We start from the raw sequence: 18,412 nt of genomic DNA, 5'->3' as shown, positions 1-18,412 counted from the left end.
CTTTGTGAATGGATTGTGAAGGGTTTGTTAATTTGCTCTTCACTCCATTGGAGCAGATACTCACAAATATCTGCTATGTTGCAAGACTGTTTTATTTGCATAATGAGAAGAATGGTTTGGGGGACGGTTGTTTGGGAAATAGTATAATAAAGTATATTAAAAATAGAAATACTTGGCCTTGTTTGCTTTTATTTCTGGTATCTTTAGAAACAGTCTTGACTGTGTTGCTTTCCAGCCAAGTCCTTTTTTTGCAAGGGTGATTACAGGGGCTGGGACTCCCATCTGCCCGATTGTCTGCCTAGCCCAAACCCTTTCTTGTATTCCCTCTATGAACATACACTGCCTTAACTCTCATAGGTTCAGGAAGTACCAAAGAGGTCTCTGTCCTAGAGCTGCTTCCCTGCTATAGGCAAAACTATGATTCTTTCCTCAATCCCAAATATAAATGGCCCTCCCTCTTTTTCTTTCCTTTTTTCTTTTTGTTGTTGTTTAAAGAACATAGTATATGATCCATGCATTTCTTCCTAAAGTAAGAGTGCAAGCATTTCACTTGCATTTCCCATTAAATGAGACATATAAAGGACACTGACTTGATGCTGAGAAGGAAAGGGGCTGATGGTGGCTGAACTGACTGGATACGTAGCCTTTTGCCTTAAACAGAATGCACTGCTCAGTGCTTGGTGTTAGATTTATGGAATGGCTCCTCTCCCAGCATCGTCCCTGCTTTGTACAATTTGGTGCTTTGTTGCTATCGAAACGGCATTACTTTCTAAGCCATTGTGATTGTGAAGGGGGAGGAGGCTGTGGCGGGCAGGGGTGGTGGTAGTAGTGAATGACACAGATTTACCAGATGACATGTAGCGGACCTCTGCATCAGCCAAGAGGAATTAAGCTTTGTCACTCCCCACTGGGACTACCTTTCTCCTGGTATGTGCGCAAGGAATTCATATGCTGCTGCTGCTGCAGCCACCAGAGCAGAGCCCTGAGTACACTTTGCCACAGAAAGCAGTGAGCAAGAATGATAGCTGTCTCTTTTAAATGCCGTTGTCAAATTCTGAGGCGACTTACTAAAGGTATCGTGCTTTCCTTCTTATTCCCTCAGTGAGTCTGTTGCAGTATTCTATAAACACAGTTTAATGGTTTTTACTTTCAACTATGACTGCCTTTACAATTTATTGTCAAGCAACAAAGAACTCAGTGAAATATGTATAGATACATATGTAGAGGTAGACTCGGCTTTGCTTTCTGTCCTTACATCCTGGTTGTGTTCGTGCTGAAATCATGAAAGCAGCTTGTGTGATTTTTTTTTTTTTTTTTTTTTTAATGACTTCATTCTTTGCTGAAAAGAGAATGTGTTTGGGTCCGGTGCTGAAGTTATTGTGGGAAACCATCATTTTGCATGCTGATTAACTGGTCAAGAGAAGTCAAGTGTGTGTTACTGTCCTTTTTATGATACATATACTAAATGCAGCTGGCAGATTCAGGACTCGCACAGCTGGTGGATCCACAGAATAATTGTTTGTTCTATTAATTTCCAACATCTTTTTCCCTGGACAGCTTTAATTTCTTTTTGTGTTAGAATTGCATGTCCAGAAAAGTATGTAATTCCAAATACTTTGGTCCTATGTAATATTAGAAGTTTATTTGAAAGTAAAAATCATTGCTCGGAATCTTATCAAGAATTACTAGCTTCAGATTGTGACTCTTAGAACTCTAAAATAGTAATTAAATTTCTCTATAATATTTAAGGCATTATTGTATTTGAACCATTCTGGATGTGCCATCTCATTTACTTTGTGAGCATTCTATTGAAAAGTTAGTAAATGGATGCCTTAAAAATCTTGTCTTGCGTCCATATAGATATGTGAGCTCTCTTGCCTTATTTCCTTTAGATAGAACCTTCCTTAGAGAAAATTTATTATTTAAAAAAAACTTCATTCCGAGTAAATGTATTTAGTTGCAAATACCTTTCTTTTTCAGCCTGTAATATAGAGTACTGTTGAGTAATTAATTAATGGATATAATTATGTTCTAGAAGCTCTGAACCTATAAATATGTTAATGGATGCTATTTCTATCAGTTTAGCTTGACATATCAGAGTTCTTTGATCACCAGCAGTGCAGCTAAAAATGCAATTAATATTTTATTTGGCAGAAGAATGAGCACAAAGCAAATAGTGAGAAATAGATCTTAAGTCAATAACAGGAAAGAGAATAAATACTATAGACCAGCTTCCCGAATGCATTTGCAACTTGTTTGGATAGCAGAGTGAGTCCTTTAAAAGGTACTTTGGGGGAAATATGGGGAAGATTATCCATTTTAAATTAGGCTATTAGCCCAAGGCTGTAAATTCTGTTTTGACTTTATCCTCTACAATTGGTACAAAGGTACAATTTCTGTTTGTAAATCATGACTAAGAGACTATCCTTTCTGTTATGGTTTTAGCTAAGACTTTTAAAGGCAGGCCTCTTATTCTGAAAAGTTCTTTTCTGACCTAATTTTGGCATTTACTTATCTTGATGTTGAGAATTTAGTGCTCTTCTTACATCATAAACATGAAACAATCATTATTTTCTATTTATCTATATCAGTTCTTGTATAAGTCCTACATACTAGGAAGAGATTGAATCTAAGCAATTTATACTTCTTACAAATATTTTTTACTTCCCCAGTTTTCTGAATGTTATGGAATCATTGATCTCCTGCACTGAAAGGAGATTTAAGTGTTTATTAATATAGTTGCTAGAAATCTAGATAATTGAGGAAAGTATCGGTACCTGCTTTGGAGTTGGTACCTCACACTTTTTTTCCAAAATCTTTATATCTACTCTATTTGGTATTTAACTTAAGACTGCCAGTTGATCATTAAAATAAAATCTCTATGCAGAATCAATTTGCCGTAATTGGGCTCTTCTTTGTGTTTGACTGGCTGTCCAAATACTTACAAGAATGCACCTGAGTAACACGGTACCTTGCCTTGCCATCTGCTCCAGTCTCGTCCAACAAAGTTCAAGTTCCACCATGCTTCTTGTTCCAAAGTGGATTCATTGAGTTCTAGCACCCCACCCATACTTGTGGTGCTGTTTTCTTGAGCTGTAGTAATAAAACCAGGAAACATATGTAATTACAATATTAAAATGACCTTTCTTTCAGGGTCAGGAGTGTTCTTGGGGACAGGGGTGGATGTACACTTGAAGTTTCTTGTCCCCTTCTCCCTATTCACACAACTCCCACATCCTCACCCTCAACTCCCAAGCATACATATTTCTTTATACCTATTGAGGGCTCCATCTAACACTCACTCTTCCAGACATTTAGCACAAGGCCTTACACTTAGTAGGCACTTCGAAACTGTTTGTTAAAATGAATTGGATTTGTCTAGTTGAAAGTAATAGGGCCTTTGAATCTTCTATGAGCTCTTAGGAAGTGCTTTGAGAGCTTTATTAGACCACTTTCGGCTAAAACCTTACCCAGATCTTAGCAGGGGGAAGTTTGCTTCATGACTGCAAAACTACCTTGCTATTTGTGGTTGATATCACCCACAAGAAAAAGCAATATGACAATTGCGATTTCTTCTTAATTTTCTTAAGGAACAAATGATGGAATAAAAGGGAAACAATTTTCTACAAACACTCACGTTCTTGATATTTTACTTGATTCTTACATTCTTCATATATCTAATATATATTTAACAAATATAGATTAAGTACCTACTGTATGCCTGACACTGACCTTTTTGCACTTAGAATTCTGAGCTGGTGTAAGAAGCATTTTTAAAATCAGTATGTTATTGAACAATAAATATTTTTTCTTTAGGTCAGATGTAATTTTAAAAGATATATAAACCATATATTTCTACACAAGTCCTTGGATCATGCCACATAGACACTGACCCACAGTATTATAATAGAATATATTTCAGGTGAACTTAGCACTTCTCCGACTTGGGAATTGAGTCATTTTCTTATTAACGTTTCAAGCTGCTATTTCAGTCATTTTGCCTTATCAGGTACCTACCAATGTAGAACAAGAGCAAGAAAATAACCTTTACCCAAAAGGCCCATGCCTGCCATTATGAGAGGACCTTTGGTTCACGGAAACGCCAAGCACCATCAAAAGCATTCCCTTTCCCATCTACTATTGGAATCTAAAGAAGCAATGCTGTTCTTCTTTTCTTCCTCCAGAATGAGAGTCTACCCATGACCTAACCTTAGAGCCAAATCCCAAAATAACATTTTCTGAGGTTTCCAGAGACATCTGACAATAGGATTTTCTGGAGTAGGTAAATCTAGGCTTCTTGGCATCTGCCTTCACAGCTGTTTACCTGGGACAGCCCTGGTTTCTCAGCTAGGGGCTACCATACCTCAGGAGAAGGGAGTGTGTTCTCAGAGAAGTGGAGATATTTTCATGGCTCCTGTAGACTTTGTTCTTTTTCTCTTGTCATGATTGTGTGATTACTCTTCCTTGAGACAGGTTGGCCTCATATGCAGAGAATCACTTTCTGTGGTGATACTGGGTGTGACTCTGCTGCTTGCTCAGGTGCTGCTGTTTCCAGCTCAGAGATCTGAACTTTTGTGCTCCACTGGCAATGGCATTTTTCTTTCACAAGCTTCACTCTGCCTACCAACGCCAACATCAGCCAATTAATATTTACTGACATTCCACAGGGAGCATGGCTCTGGGCACCTTTCATTGTTTTGCTGCCACCCACCCTCTCTCTCTGTCTTCTCTCTACTGGCTCAAAGCTCATGTTGGAAATCTCTGCCTTCACTTTAGTATAGACTTCAACATTTTTTATCATAGCTGGCCTAAGTGTCATTTTATTTTCTACTTATCTTCACTTTCTCTCTCTTCTCAAATACACATATGGCCTAAAATAGAATTAACTCTCCCTGTCCCTTTCCCACTAACAAACTGTAAGCAGCCCCATTGACCTTCATCCCAGTGGGGTGTCTGAGTGAGACATCTGTGGCTGGCAGGGAACTGCTCCCTGCTGTGCATTCTGTTTTCTTTCACCCTCTCTCTCCTCTTCCTGATTTCTCCTCCCAACCTCAGTATCTTTTCTCCTTTTCTGCTGCCTGGGCATGGATGGGTGTTGCTCTCCACTGGCACTGAGCAAGATTAAGAGGCTGGGTTGTGATCACACTCACACTCATTTTTTTCAGTCATTGTTCCCTACATTTGCCCCAATCATGGAATCATTATGCTTGAAAGGGAAGGTCAGACATTCATCTAGGACTTGTTTCCAGAGAGAACTGAAACTCAACCATCCCAGACAACCAGCAAACTTATTCTCAATTCTCTCCAACAAGAACAATCGTAAAGTTTGTCTGATAAACTTTTAGTGGATTATTCAGGTGACATATAAATCCCTTTAAACTCTGACACTCATCCTGTGTTTAAAAGTTCTTCTATTTAAAAACTAATTTCCTAAGTGTAATCTTAATTAAAGAAACACATTTAAATGTTTTGTCTTAATGGAAGACGAAAAATATTTCCCATCTTTTCTCATCTGCAGAATCTTTTAATCTAGGGAATTCTGAATCCATCACAGAGCTCAGTGTCAGTGTTCTGAACATGATGGCTCCTTTGCTGATGGACTTGGATTTTCAGTTCTGGTTGCTCTGCTCTTTCCCATCTGTCTGTATCTAGCCTTGTGGCTCCTTCAGCAGTCTTCTCTAATGGTTCCTCATCCACTCTGTGATATGATTCAGAATTGATAATCATCTGGGTTGAGAATGCTCTCTCTGCTGAATCTCATTTCTCCTGTCTCCCCATCCTCATCCCTTCTGCTAACCGTCATTGACCTCCTCTGTCAGATCCTGCCATCTGGAACAACTTAACTGTATTCTCCACCTCATTAACTTTCCACCCCTTTCCAAATCTCACCTGTAAACATGTTCTTTCTCCTTTGCCTCCGCCCCTTCATTTCATACCATCACAGCTAGTGCATTTAACATATTTATCTTTCTAGCCTATCAACTTTTAAAAATAATATGCACTTACTAGATATTTCACAAAGTTAAGTCTGCCTTGTTTTATTGGAGTTTCATCTGTTGATAGGGCGTGGGGCATAATTCTGTCACAAATAGAGAGATGCCACTTGAACAGGAGAGTGCTGCATCTGGGTCCCAGGCAGGTCTTGTTCTCGCACAAGTGCTGCTCAGGGTCAGGACTGTGATGGATTTCTTGCTGTGCTTCTAGTCCACTGCTTTGAGGGGGTTTACATTGAACAGTGGCTTGGACCACTTTACTCTCCAGTGGACTGAAGCTTTTCTTTTATGTAACTGGTTAGACTTATCATAACAGTACATTTATTTCTCCCCTGTCTTCCGAATGGGAATTGGTTGCTGGAGTACTTTACCTCCTTCCAGGAGGTACCCATCCTCCAGAGGGAATGTTTGGCTATGCCTCATATGACCCCCTATGAACAAGAAGGAGTCTATACCCTTCTTATATGATTGCGGCAGGTTAGGAAGAAATATCTGGTTCATTACTAGGAAAAGGAAGGCCAATGTAGGATAGGCATTCTAATCTATTAACTTATATACTTTCCGGAAATGTTTAGGAGGAAGAATGGAAATAAGGATAGCTAACGTTTATTGAGCACTTACTTTCTGCCAGGTACTTTTCTAAATATTTTACATGTACTAACTCATTTAAGTCTTGCAATACTATCATCATTATCCCTGCCATACAGATGAAAAAGAAGAGGTTCAGAGAAGTTAAGGATCATTCCTAAGATCACAAAGTCAGGAGGACAGGAGGAACCCCAATGTTTCATTTTTGCCATTGTTTTTTCTATTCTAGAAAGGGATAGAAACCACAGACCTGCCCATCTAGAATAATAAAGAGAAATCGACCAACGCAACACCTCACTAATCTCTCAGCATTCCTTATGGTAGGGGAAATAGAATAGACTTAGAAATCAGAAGATGTGTCAGCCTTTCCTAGCTTTCCTGTTTTTCCTTGTGTAGCAAAAACAAACAAAAAAACTGAATTTCCCACACTAAATCTTAGTTTCTTAATCTGTAAATTAAAAATTACTTGTGAAAACTGTTTCATACTCAGGTTAGCTATAACAAAATGATTTAATTTTCTACTACAGTTGATTTATTTGAAATTCTTATCTTAGTAAATTCACTTTATTCTGGCAAAAAATATAATCTGATAACTTCCCAGTATTTGGGAGGAGGCAAAATACTATTTTCTAGGAATAGGCAAGCAGTCAGTGTTTGGATCCTGTCTTTTTCTCTCTTTTAGTTTCTTACTATTATTTTGCCCATATACATGAGAATTATGTTAAATTTAAAATTAGTAACTGCTGCTTTATTAAATATACAGAAGAAAATATTATTTACAGATTTTTAAAACAATTATTTAAGTTTCAGTATCGCATATATCCAAAAAAAAAAATGCACCCAGATATTTATTACATGTAGCTCCTTAAAGGATGTTACTGCACCCTTCAAACCAAGGAAACTTTGACCTTGCCATTACAAAAAGCAATAAAAACAGTGGTCTTGGATGTCTCGGTCAATGATGACTACCTAAATTCAGACAAAGCTTGGGGTATTAGAAAATGAAAACTTCTTACTAATAATTCCAACTAGATTATTAAATAGCTGAATATATGAAGAATACAATAAGTTACATTTGTACTAAGGAAATTTCTATTCATTTTCAAAACAGATGAATTAGGAGAAAAGGTAAAACTAAATATCACTAAAGATATGTTGTCATCGTAATAATGGAAACCAGTGGAAGGAAACAAATTGACTTACAAATTATTATTATGCTTTTTAATAAGTTGAAGTTATACTGTACATGTAATACATATTTTGTCTTACATCTTCTTGCTAATATTCTGCCCATTTGTGCACATTAGCACACGCTTGTCATAGGAAACTGTTACTGTCTCTGTAGTATTTCCTTATGTGGATTATATATCTCTAGTTTGTTTCCCAGTTTTCAGTCTAATACGTGATACTGTATTGTCTTTAAAGAATTTATTTTGTGCTTTACATTGTTGCTTTCATGTATCTTCACTTTCAAGTCTTCTGATACGTATTTTCTGAGAAATGTGTTTAGGATACACATCCCACACGTTTTTCCCAAGGCTTTCTTAAGCTAATAGATGTGGCAGAGAGAAAAACAGTGAGAGAAACAGCATTTGGATACCATAATATCCAAAAACCAAAGCAAAGATGAGAGAAGGAGAGGCGAGAAGCAGCCTTTCTGTTTTGTAAGTGGGTCATTGCTGACCTTTGAGAGAACAGTTTTCACAGAGTATTGATGTCCAAACCAGATTATAAAAATTCTCTGCATTAAAGGCAACGAGGGCAGACCACTCTTCTAAGAAGGTTTGAAGGTGAAGGTTAGGCTATAGATGGGCAGCAGCCCGTGGGGGTGGAGGGTGGGGCCAAAGGGGATAAGGAAGGCTATTATAGGATGGGAGAAATCTGAGCGTTTTTTAAAAGGATAGAACCAGTAGGGAGGCAAAATTTCAAGATGCAAACTAGAAGAGGGATGAACTCTAGAACCAGGCAAGACAGGGTGAGTGTGAGACCAGGATACAGATGGCAGCCAGCTAGGGTGAGCAAGAGGGACACTCCTGTCACAGAGACAAGAAAGCATAGGAAGAAAGACTTTGAGGTGGGCATTAAGGAAATTAATCAAACTTGACTTTCTTAGTAAATCAGAAGATGACTCTAAAATCTCCTGTTTTTATGAGCACCCAATCCAGGGGTTTCTAAATTTTTCTCTGCATTGGAATTACCTCGTGACCTTAAGAAAATAGTGTTGCCTGGATTCAACCCCAGAGATTGTGATTTAATTGCCTGGAAGTGTGGCCTGTTCTTTGGAATTTTAACACATTCCCCAGGTGACTTTACTATGTTAGCTGAGTTTGGGAGCCATGGACCTAATCTATTGGCAGCTTCATAGAGATGCCACAATTAGACATGTTTCAGCCAGAGACAGCCAAGGAATTTTACTCAGCTGCTGGAAGGGAGAAGCTGAGCAGATATAAGGGCTATATAACTGCTATAGCCTTCCTGTGACTTTGAGGGCAGAGCCTGTCTGAAAATGGTAGTGGATCCAAAAGATAAAGAGACACCATATCTGAGTGTCATCACTTCAGCCTCTGGTCAAGAACTACCTTAAGGGAGCGCTCCCCTTTTTGACTTCTTCAATTAAGTTAGCCGTTAAGTGTCTTTAATACCTAAGCCCATTAAAGCCAGGTCTTTCTGTTATTTGCAATCAAAAGAGGCCTGATACAGGATATAGCGCATTTGTGTGTAGACATTTTGGTGAGAGTTTTGAAGACATGGTTTAAAAATGACAGTTGACTCAACCATTTGCTGAGTCCACTCCTGAGTTGCTCGCATTCCACAGAACTGTTTGAACACCCCTGCAGATCTGAGCCTGCAGCCCTGTGTGAAGTTATGAGTGCCACTGTTAACGTAGGATTTCCAGTGGATCATTTTGTTAAGTCCTCGACTCTGCCCTCCTTGGCAATCCACATCAGCATAGACTGGAAGGAATGTTCCATGGGGATAGAAATTAATATTATAATTTTCATGTGATTTTTCTGTCCTTACTATTTAGGGAGCTAAGGGCTAACTGATTTCTCCCTTCCTTCTCCCTTTATGCAGAAGGTTTTTGTATGGAGAGAATAATTGAAAGGCAGGGTTATAAAGTTTCCTGCTGATATAAGGTGCAATGTTCTGAGCATCTCCAGTCTTCTCATTGCTCTCTCTTCTCTTCTGTTACTTTTCTTCTTCCAATGTTAATAGACGTAAATCTACTTATGCAAAGGAGTTCACCCTTGTTTGTAAGGTGCAGAAAGTCTGTTGCCCTACAATGAAGAGTAGACTTCGTTGGTTGAAGTCTTCTATGGAGCCAGTTGTTGAATGTTAAAGAATTTTTTGAACTAGCTTTTAAACACAATTATTTAAAATTATATAAATTTTCATTGATATTGATATGAAAACAGAGATAATGAATACTAACAATTCATCACTTTCTAATCATTACTATATTTTATGTTCCATGCTCTCAAAGTCTATTGTGTCTATGTGGGAGAGCTACTCTATAATGGTGTGCCACACATCTCTTAGCAACTCCACATTCAGTGACATCAAATTGGCAGATTGAAATTGGCCATAGTGGGAGTATTTACACCAGAGAAACTGGTGAATGCTATAAATCAGGGCATGCCCTTACTCCTGACAAAGCAGCTTGTTAAACATTTACCAGCACACCACTGAATAGGTACTCCTGCTCTGTGTTCTTCATAAACCTGTATAGATGGCTTTCATTATGCTTTCTAAATTTGATGATAATTCTATGTTTATCTGTATACAACCATCAGACTATGAATTCCTTGAAAATTAGTATCCATGCTTTACTTATCATTATGTCACTGGCAAGTACGAAGTATTTTGTGCAAAGAAAATACCCAGTAAGTATCTGTTGAATGGATAATGTTAGTATTTATTTATTTATTTGTTTGTTTGTTGAGACAGAGTCTCACTCTGTCACCCAGGCTGGAGTGCAGTGGCGCGATCTAGGCTCACTGCAGCCTCTATCTCCCGGGTTCAAGCGATTCTCTTGCCTCAATCTCCTGAGTAGCTGGGATTACAGGCACCGGCTAATTTTTTGTATTTTGGCCAGGCTGGTCTCAAACTCCTGACCTCGAGTGATCTGCCCTCCTTGACCTTCCAAAGTGCTGGGATTACAGGCATGAGCCACCATGCCCAGCCGAATGATGTTAATTTTTAAAGATCTCCTGGCTTAACCAATCCCACACATTTGTTTTGGGCTTGGAGTGTTTCAGATAATGCCTTTCCTTTTCATCAGAGTTCTTGATTTTTCACATCACACGAGGAAAGAAAGTTCCAGGAATATTCTGAGGATCTTTTTATTGTTTGCTTATTTGTTTTGAGACAGGGTCTCTCTGTTGCCCAGGCTGGAGTGCAGTGGTGCAATCTTGGCCTACAGAAGCCTCAGCCTCCCAGGCCCGAGCAATCCTCCCGTCTTGGCAGCCTCCCTGCCACTCCCCCCACTCCCAAGTAGCTAGGACCCCACCACACTGGTATTCTCCTTCTTCTTTTTTCAATTTTTTTTTTAATTGTTTTGGTAGCAATGAGGTCTCCCTATGTCCCTATGTTTGCCCAGGCTGATCTTGAACTCCTGGGCTCAGGCTGTCCTCCCACCTTGGCCTCCCAAGGTGCTGAGATTACAGGCATGAGGTACTCCTGCACTCGGCCTTTTCTGAACGTCTTTAGTATCCTCTAACATCTGCTGATTTCCCAATTTCCCTTTTAACTAGAGGGGTGTTCCGTACCTTCCTCCTTCCCCTCCTCCTCCCAAAGCCAGCTCAAGGCTGTCTGGAGGAAAATACTGGCAGGGGACCAGAAACAGCACCAGGCAGCTGGAGGCTGAAGGACAAACTATTGTTAAATTGTACATGACAGAATTCCCAGTTGAATTCAATCTGGGGAATATCTAGGACCCCACAGAGTTTCTGATTGAATTGAGTCTTTCTTAATCTATAAAGCTAGGTGACCTCATACAGATCAAAAATGGATTTCATTTATTGCCTTTGTTTTTCTAAATGGTTTGTTGATACATTTGGTTTACAAGCTATGAAGACTCAGAAAGTATCAGACTAAAGATAGTTTCCAAGACTGATTAATTTCTTGTGCTATGTTATATAGATGCTATTTATTTGTTTATTTTAAATATATGCATTTGAAATGTTAAAATCTATATCAGGATTAGTGACTCAAGGCACACTGACCACAAACTTTTGCCTCAGCTACATCCCAAATATCAGCATAAGTAAAAAGTGTAGTTCTAAAAATAGGAGAAAAGGGTATCAAGAAGCATGAGATTTTCAGAAATGTCTGGAAGATGGAAAGTGGATAAACCAAGCAGACATTACAATCCAGAGCAAATACAAGAAAAGTAGAGGGAGGAGCCACACTTCCTGGCCATGGAACCATAGACAGGCTTCAAACTTGGGTTGTTTTTGTAAAGCAGGCAGAGGAAAGAGGCAGAGAACAAGATGATTTTTTGAAGGATGGAACAGCTGAGAAAGTTAAACACCTCCTTCACCTTCATCACCTTCCCTATCGTTCCCTAATCTAAAATTAGAAAGCCAATCTCAAGAAATTCATGGATCTGTAGTGATGACCCCCCAAGAAAGCCCTCCCCATTTTGGTGTGGAGTTGAGGAATAGCCTAGTGTACCACCTGCTCGCCCTGCTGCCTGTCCCCCACCCAAGGCCTTGGGTGAAGTCTGCCAGCGATGCTGCCCTGTTATCCTGGGGAAAAAGTGGTTAAGAAAACATAGTGCTATAACTCACACCAGCTACTTATCTTAGGCAACCTAGTTCTTTATTAATAAATGTAAACTGATAACTAGGGGTCATTGACATTTTTTGGACTAACAACTGACCTGAAGAAAGAAAAGGTGATTCAAGAACAAAAGAGATATTTTTAAAAATTCTAATGAGTGGCCTCAGAAGCATTCAAGTAAATATTGCATTCAAGAAGGTATCACACAAAACATGACCATCTATAATGACAAGGGAGCAAAAGAGAAATATACAGAATTCACAGAATATAAAAAACTATGACCGCTAAAGTTAATATTCACTAAAAGAAACAGTTGACAAAGTTAAGGCAAATATTTGAAAAAAATAGGTACATAGAAGATCAATTGGATAGATACAATATCAACCTAAAAATAATTTGGAGAACACAGGAGAAAAAGGGAAAGAAATTATAATGGAAATGATCGGTGTAAATTCTCCAAATTCAAACATGTTTTCAGATTGTAAGGGCCCTTTGAGCTCTAAGCAAAATTACTAAACAAAGACATAAACGAATCCTCTTCCAGGACATCATGGAAAGAGAGACGATCCTAAGAACTTCTCAAGAGAAATAAAAATAGGTTTCCTATAAAGGAATTAGAATCAACTTTGTGTCAGATTTTTATCAATACCAGATTTTTTTTAAAAAGCTTTTAATATTTGAGAATAAATGCTTCAAACCTAAAAATGTCTATCAAGGGTGAGCATAAAATAAATACATTTTTAGGTATGCAATGATTCAGAAAATTTAAATCTAACACATGCTTTCAGAAAAAAAAAATGACTGGAGATTATACTTAAGCAAAAATATATACAGAAGTAATCTAGGAAAGAGGAAAGCGGTAAAGTCTAGAAGCTGTGGATCTAATTTAAGAGTGCAATGGAGTGATATCCCAGAATGGCAGTTATATAGTAGAGTACAGTCAATGCAAATGATAACCAACCATCAGAGTCAAGGCAGAAGGCCTGATGAAGAATGTGGATTTCTTAATAATGACTAGTTAATCATAATATGATAGAATTTTAATAATGTATACAATAAATGATAAAGTAAAGATATAATTTTTCTTTTGTCAACAAGAAAAAGAAAGGCAAATAGAAATCCTAAGGGGGGACAAAAGTTGGACAAGAAGGTAAAAATCCAAATATGAAGCAATGTAAACTGTGTCATGTTTTTGAAAAACTTTTGGCAAATGAACTTGACCTTTATACTTGGAAGATTCTCCATTGAGTAGCACAGATTTAGGAACATAGAATGCATCTCCTGTTTTAGGGATTCCATCACATTATTTGATTCTCCAATGAAAAATGTGTACATAATCATCATTTTCTAATCGTTATTCATATTTAAAATTTTACATTCTATCTGTACAGAGAAAGCATAAAACTCAGTTATAACTAGGAAGGGAGCGTAAATGTTATTAACATAAATTTTTACAATATAAAGATCGTTACATACCTGACTAGCTTTATGTTTGTGGAGGAAAGACAAGTTCAGGGAATTATAGGGCTGCTAACTGCGTTAACATATATAGAATATGTTGTAAAACACCATGTGAAGTTGACATGGTAAGAAAAAAAGACTACAATTAAAAAGACTGACAGTATGAAAAGTTGGACCATATGATATGCATGCGTTCTGTTGCAGATGTAGTATCTGCATACATACATCTACATACAGATGTAGTATCTGCAACAGAACGTATGCATATCATATGGTCCAGCAGTCCCACTCCTAGTTTTATACCCAACAGAAATGCGTGCTACATGACTCAAAAGACTTGTACAAGAATGGTCCTAGCAGCACTGTTTGTAATAGCACAAAACTGGAAACAACCCAAATATCCCTTAACAGTAGAATGGATAAATATATGTGGTAATTATTGGCATACTATGCACCACTCTGCCATGCAATAAAATGAATGATTGTCACAAACATAATGTTGAGTCAAAGAAGCTAAACAGGAAAAATGTATATGATGTCATTTATGACAGGACTCAAAACCATTCCAAATCTCTCTATGAGGGTAGAAGTCAGGGTAATGGTTTACTTCAGGGAGGACACGCACACTTACGGGGATACCAGAGCTGTGCTTTTTCTTATTCTAAATTGTGATTATATGGGTATGTTCACCTTCTGAAAACTCATCTAGTTGTTCGTTGTTGAATTGTGTGCTTTTCTTTGTGTATGCTATATTGTAATAAAAAGTTTATTTTGGCTGGGTGTGTTAGCTCACACTTAATAATCTCAGCATTTTGGGAGGCTGCAATGGGGGGATTGCTTGAGAACAGGAGTTCAGGACAAGCCCAGGCAACATGGCAAGACCTTGTCTCTACACAAAATTACAAAATTAGCCAGATGTAATGGTGCATGCCAGCTACCTGGGAGACTGAGGTGGGAGGTTCTCTTCACCCAGGGAGGTCAAGACTACACTGGTGAGCAGTGATCGCCCTACTGCACTGTAGCCTGGGTGACACAGCAAGACCCTGTCTAAAAAGAAAAAAAGAAAAGAAAAAAAGAAAACCTAGTAAGCCAAGAAATTTATTGCAACATTTATTTTGGCATTTTCAGAAGTTTGGAAACCGAAGCAGTAAAAAGAAAAAAAAAAAAAAATCCTGTTGAGGAAGGGGAATGAGGGAGAGAAAGAATGGAGGAAGAAAACTTTTACTTTTTATCTTTTACTCTCCTATACCATTAACATTAAAAAGAAAAAAACAAAACAAAAGTAATATTAACATTACTAATAACAATAGCTACCATTTATTTTATGCTTATCATAACTGAGATGCTGAACTGGGTATATTATGTAACTATGTCAATTAAATTTTCATACCTTACATTCTTCATCACAATTATTAAGGTGAAATTTATTAACCCAGCTTAATGATAAGGAAGCTAAACATCAAGATACCCAATTATAATATAAAAGACACAAAATATTATTTAGGAAGAAAATTTTTCGGCAACCCAGAATGTTTCTTGTTATATTAAGGCACATTTTAGTTCTCTAGCATTTGAGGGTTAGGCAGGGGTAGCTCTTACTGTCTTTAAAAATCTAATTGCCCATTAGTGAACCTGGAGAGATAATCATACCTGGCAACAAATTCTAGAAGGAATATATACTATGAATGTTTGTCTAATGTATGTTAGAGACTATAATTATGGTATGGCAAAAAGATGAAGTTATTTTTAAAACTCTGTTGACTCGCTACAAAAGCCAAGGACACAATATGATGTCATAATGCAGGGAAATAATTTCTTCAGGAAATGCAGGTAGTAGAGTCTGAGCATATTGATTTTTGGAGCTCTAGCTCAGCGTTTCCCAACCTTTGTTCTTCATAAAACTAACTCTGCTAGATGTTAATAGTTACTCTATCAGAAATGGGTTCGAGTTAAATTATCTTGGAAATGCAAAAAAATATGTAATCTCCCTTTTGTAGATTCAAAACCATATTAGCATATTAAAGACCCTTAGAAGTTTGATAGAAAATAAATCCCATTAATTTTATTTAACTCAGTATTTTCCCAATTTATTTGGTGATAGGACCTTTCTTCAAGTAGCGCTAACACTGCAGAAAACAGACTTTAGAAAGCATTCATTTATCTCAACACAGATTGGAGCATAGATGCACTAGCCGTTCTTAGATCCTTAGACAGTGGCTTTCAAGTGCAAGTTGTTTCAAGTGCACACTTGACAGGTGCAAAGGGAAAATGTCACAATGAATTTTGAGAATTGCCTCCTGTGCCAGTATTCTCTGGTATTGTTTACAAAATTAGATACCCATGCTTTAGAGTTCAGATGTGTAGAAGGCAAAGTTTTCACTTTGTTACAAAAATTTAGGAGCCTAACAAGTTCTTTCCTAGACAGAGTCTCCCCACTCACTTCTGCAAAGAAATAAACTACAGACATGTCTGTAGTTGAATTGGACTCCTTCACCCACTCCACACATACCTCCAAAGTGCAGAGATGTCTGCATTTTGAATCTATCAAATCATTTCAAGTCAATTCTATCAAACCATTAAGCTCTGTGTTGTGAAGCAAAAAGAGATGATTTGAACTCATAACATTTAAAAGGTGACTATTACTGATTGACCTCCCAGATGGTGAAAGAAGCAGATGACCTTCATACACTCTACTTTTGAATACAGCTTCCTCCTGGGAAGCCTGAAGCCTGGCAAGTTAAATTCTCTACACAATGTACCTTCCACCCCTATAGATGAATAAGTAAACTTTTGGGAAGAGGGTCAGTTTTTCATTTGTACATTAGAGAATGTTCACAAAATATAAGCATTTTATCATTATTGTATCTATGCTAAGCTCTTTATGACAATAATCAATACAACTTCATAACAAAACAATGGCATAAAGGATGATAGTCACCTTTCAGTTTGGTAGAGCTTGTGGGCATAATTCCAATTGATCTCAGAACATTATCAAGTTGCTGTGATAAAGGTTAATGAGAAAGGGGATGCTATACCATTTAGAATTAGAATTTGATCTGTCAAACAAGCATTCTTATCCAAACTGATTCTGACAGTAGTATTATGGCACACCCTTTGAAAAAGCATTGATAGCCTGGGCTGTAATCCAAGATTGTACAGCTTGACTCATAGATGGTTCCTGTTTATGGAATCAAAGGCAGAAAAGATCAATGAACACGACAAAATGTCTGACCTCGTCTCAGTGAGATAAGGAAGGGTAGAGCAGTAATCAACAGTGGAAAACTAGCTCCTTAATGCAAGAGATTAGATTGAGTGGTTCAGGCTTACCATTGCTTTGTTTTTATGAAAAGAAACAGGATAGAATATCAAGTATTCTGGTAGGAAGAGGTTATTTTCATGAGATCTTTTTCAACATTTAGGTAAGCAATAGAAATTTTTTTAAAGTGGTTCTTATCGAATCCTAGGAAGGGACGGGCTTGTATACCACAAAATATGGAAAATGCATCATGAAATAATTCACCCAGTCATCCAAAGGAAGGTTTGCTTCTATGCTTCCCTTTGGAGAAATTGTATAATATGAACAAGAATCTTGACTCATCAGCTGCTAGCAGAAATGTATTAAAGTCCCCTTTTTTGCCCTCAAGGGAATATGATACTATGAAAAGATGTGAAGTTAAACAGTTTAGGCGTGATTTCCACCATACTGTGTTTAACTTGTATAGACTTCTGAGGGCCAGGGGTGTAGAATGGGGAAGTGGAGAGAGAAACTTGAGAGGAAGGAGAGGAACGAAGCAGAATTTTATCTACAGCAGGTAATGAACTGGGAAAATAACAAGGAGTCAGTCAGGATTCGTAGATATTAGCCACAGTTAGAGGGAAAACCTCTCTAGAAGGGCATTTTGAATGGAGTAAATATCAGTCTTTCTCAATCTGGGTTCCTCATCTGAACCACAGAACACTGAAAATGCTTTGATTGATTATTTTCTTAATTCTTCCAAGATTGGTACACAGTTAATATTCTACATGCACAGGAGTATGGATACTTTAGAATAATAGGGCTCCATTCTCTCACTGATCCCAGGGTGGGAATGGCTACAATGTTACGTGTGAGAAGGAAAAGACCTTTGTTCTATATAAATCATTTCTAGCCAAAACTTTACCATTCCAAATGGTATACAGTGAAATCTTGAAATGATTATATTAAGTGCCAAAGACTTTTCTGGATGAATTAATCATTTGGCTTAAAATGTCTTAAGGATAGAGATGGAAAGAAGAATGGGTTGATAACTATAAAAATAGAATATTGGCCATTGTACAGGCTTGAGATGATACTACAGTAATGCTAAATGTAAAACTAGACAAAAACTCAGAAGATTATTTGCTTGAGGAAAAGAAAAATGTATAATTTATCTGATCTTTCCTATAACTCCAGGGAAATTTTAGACAATACCAAGGGTAAAATATGTGTTATATGGTGTTTAATATTCATATGGAAGCCCTCTGAGGTTTTGAAATCTCTGGGACACATTTAAAGCAGTATGTAGAGGGAAATTTATAGCACTAAGTGCCCACAAGAGAAAGCAGGA

At 37.6% G+C, this 18,412-nt stretch overlaps 1 protein-coding gene across 3 annotated transcripts in view; it reads left to right on the top strand.

Moving 5' to 3' along the window:
* The first annotated feature begins 779 nt into the window (after positions 1–779).
* The window catches only part of GRIP1 (glutamate receptor interacting protein 1), a 325,602-nt gene continuing 307,969 nt past the window's right edge, over positions 780–18,412 (top strand). For 2 of the 3 annotated variants that reach the window (XM_031936348.1, XM_023225077.2), the window contains exon 1: positions 849–1,073. In XM_031936348.1, the coding sequence (XP_031792208.1) occupies positions 1,019–1,073 (55 nt within the window). In that variant the 5' untranslated portion in view covers positions 849–1,018. Of the gene's footprint in view, positions 1,074–18,412 lie in introns of all 3 variants that reach the window. The other variant, XM_023225078.1, reaches the window with a different exon arrangement.

Source organism: Piliocolobus tephrosceles, chromosome 10, assembly GCF_002776525.5.
Source record: "Piliocolobus tephrosceles isolate RC106 chromosome 10, ASM277652v3, whole genome shotgun sequence".
Classification (NCBI taxonomy): Eukaryota; Metazoa; Chordata; class Mammalia; order Primates; family Cercopithecidae; genus Piliocolobus; species Piliocolobus tephrosceles.
The sequence above is the reverse complement of the archived record's forward strand: the minus strand, read 5'-3'. Positions and strand labels throughout refer to the sequence as shown.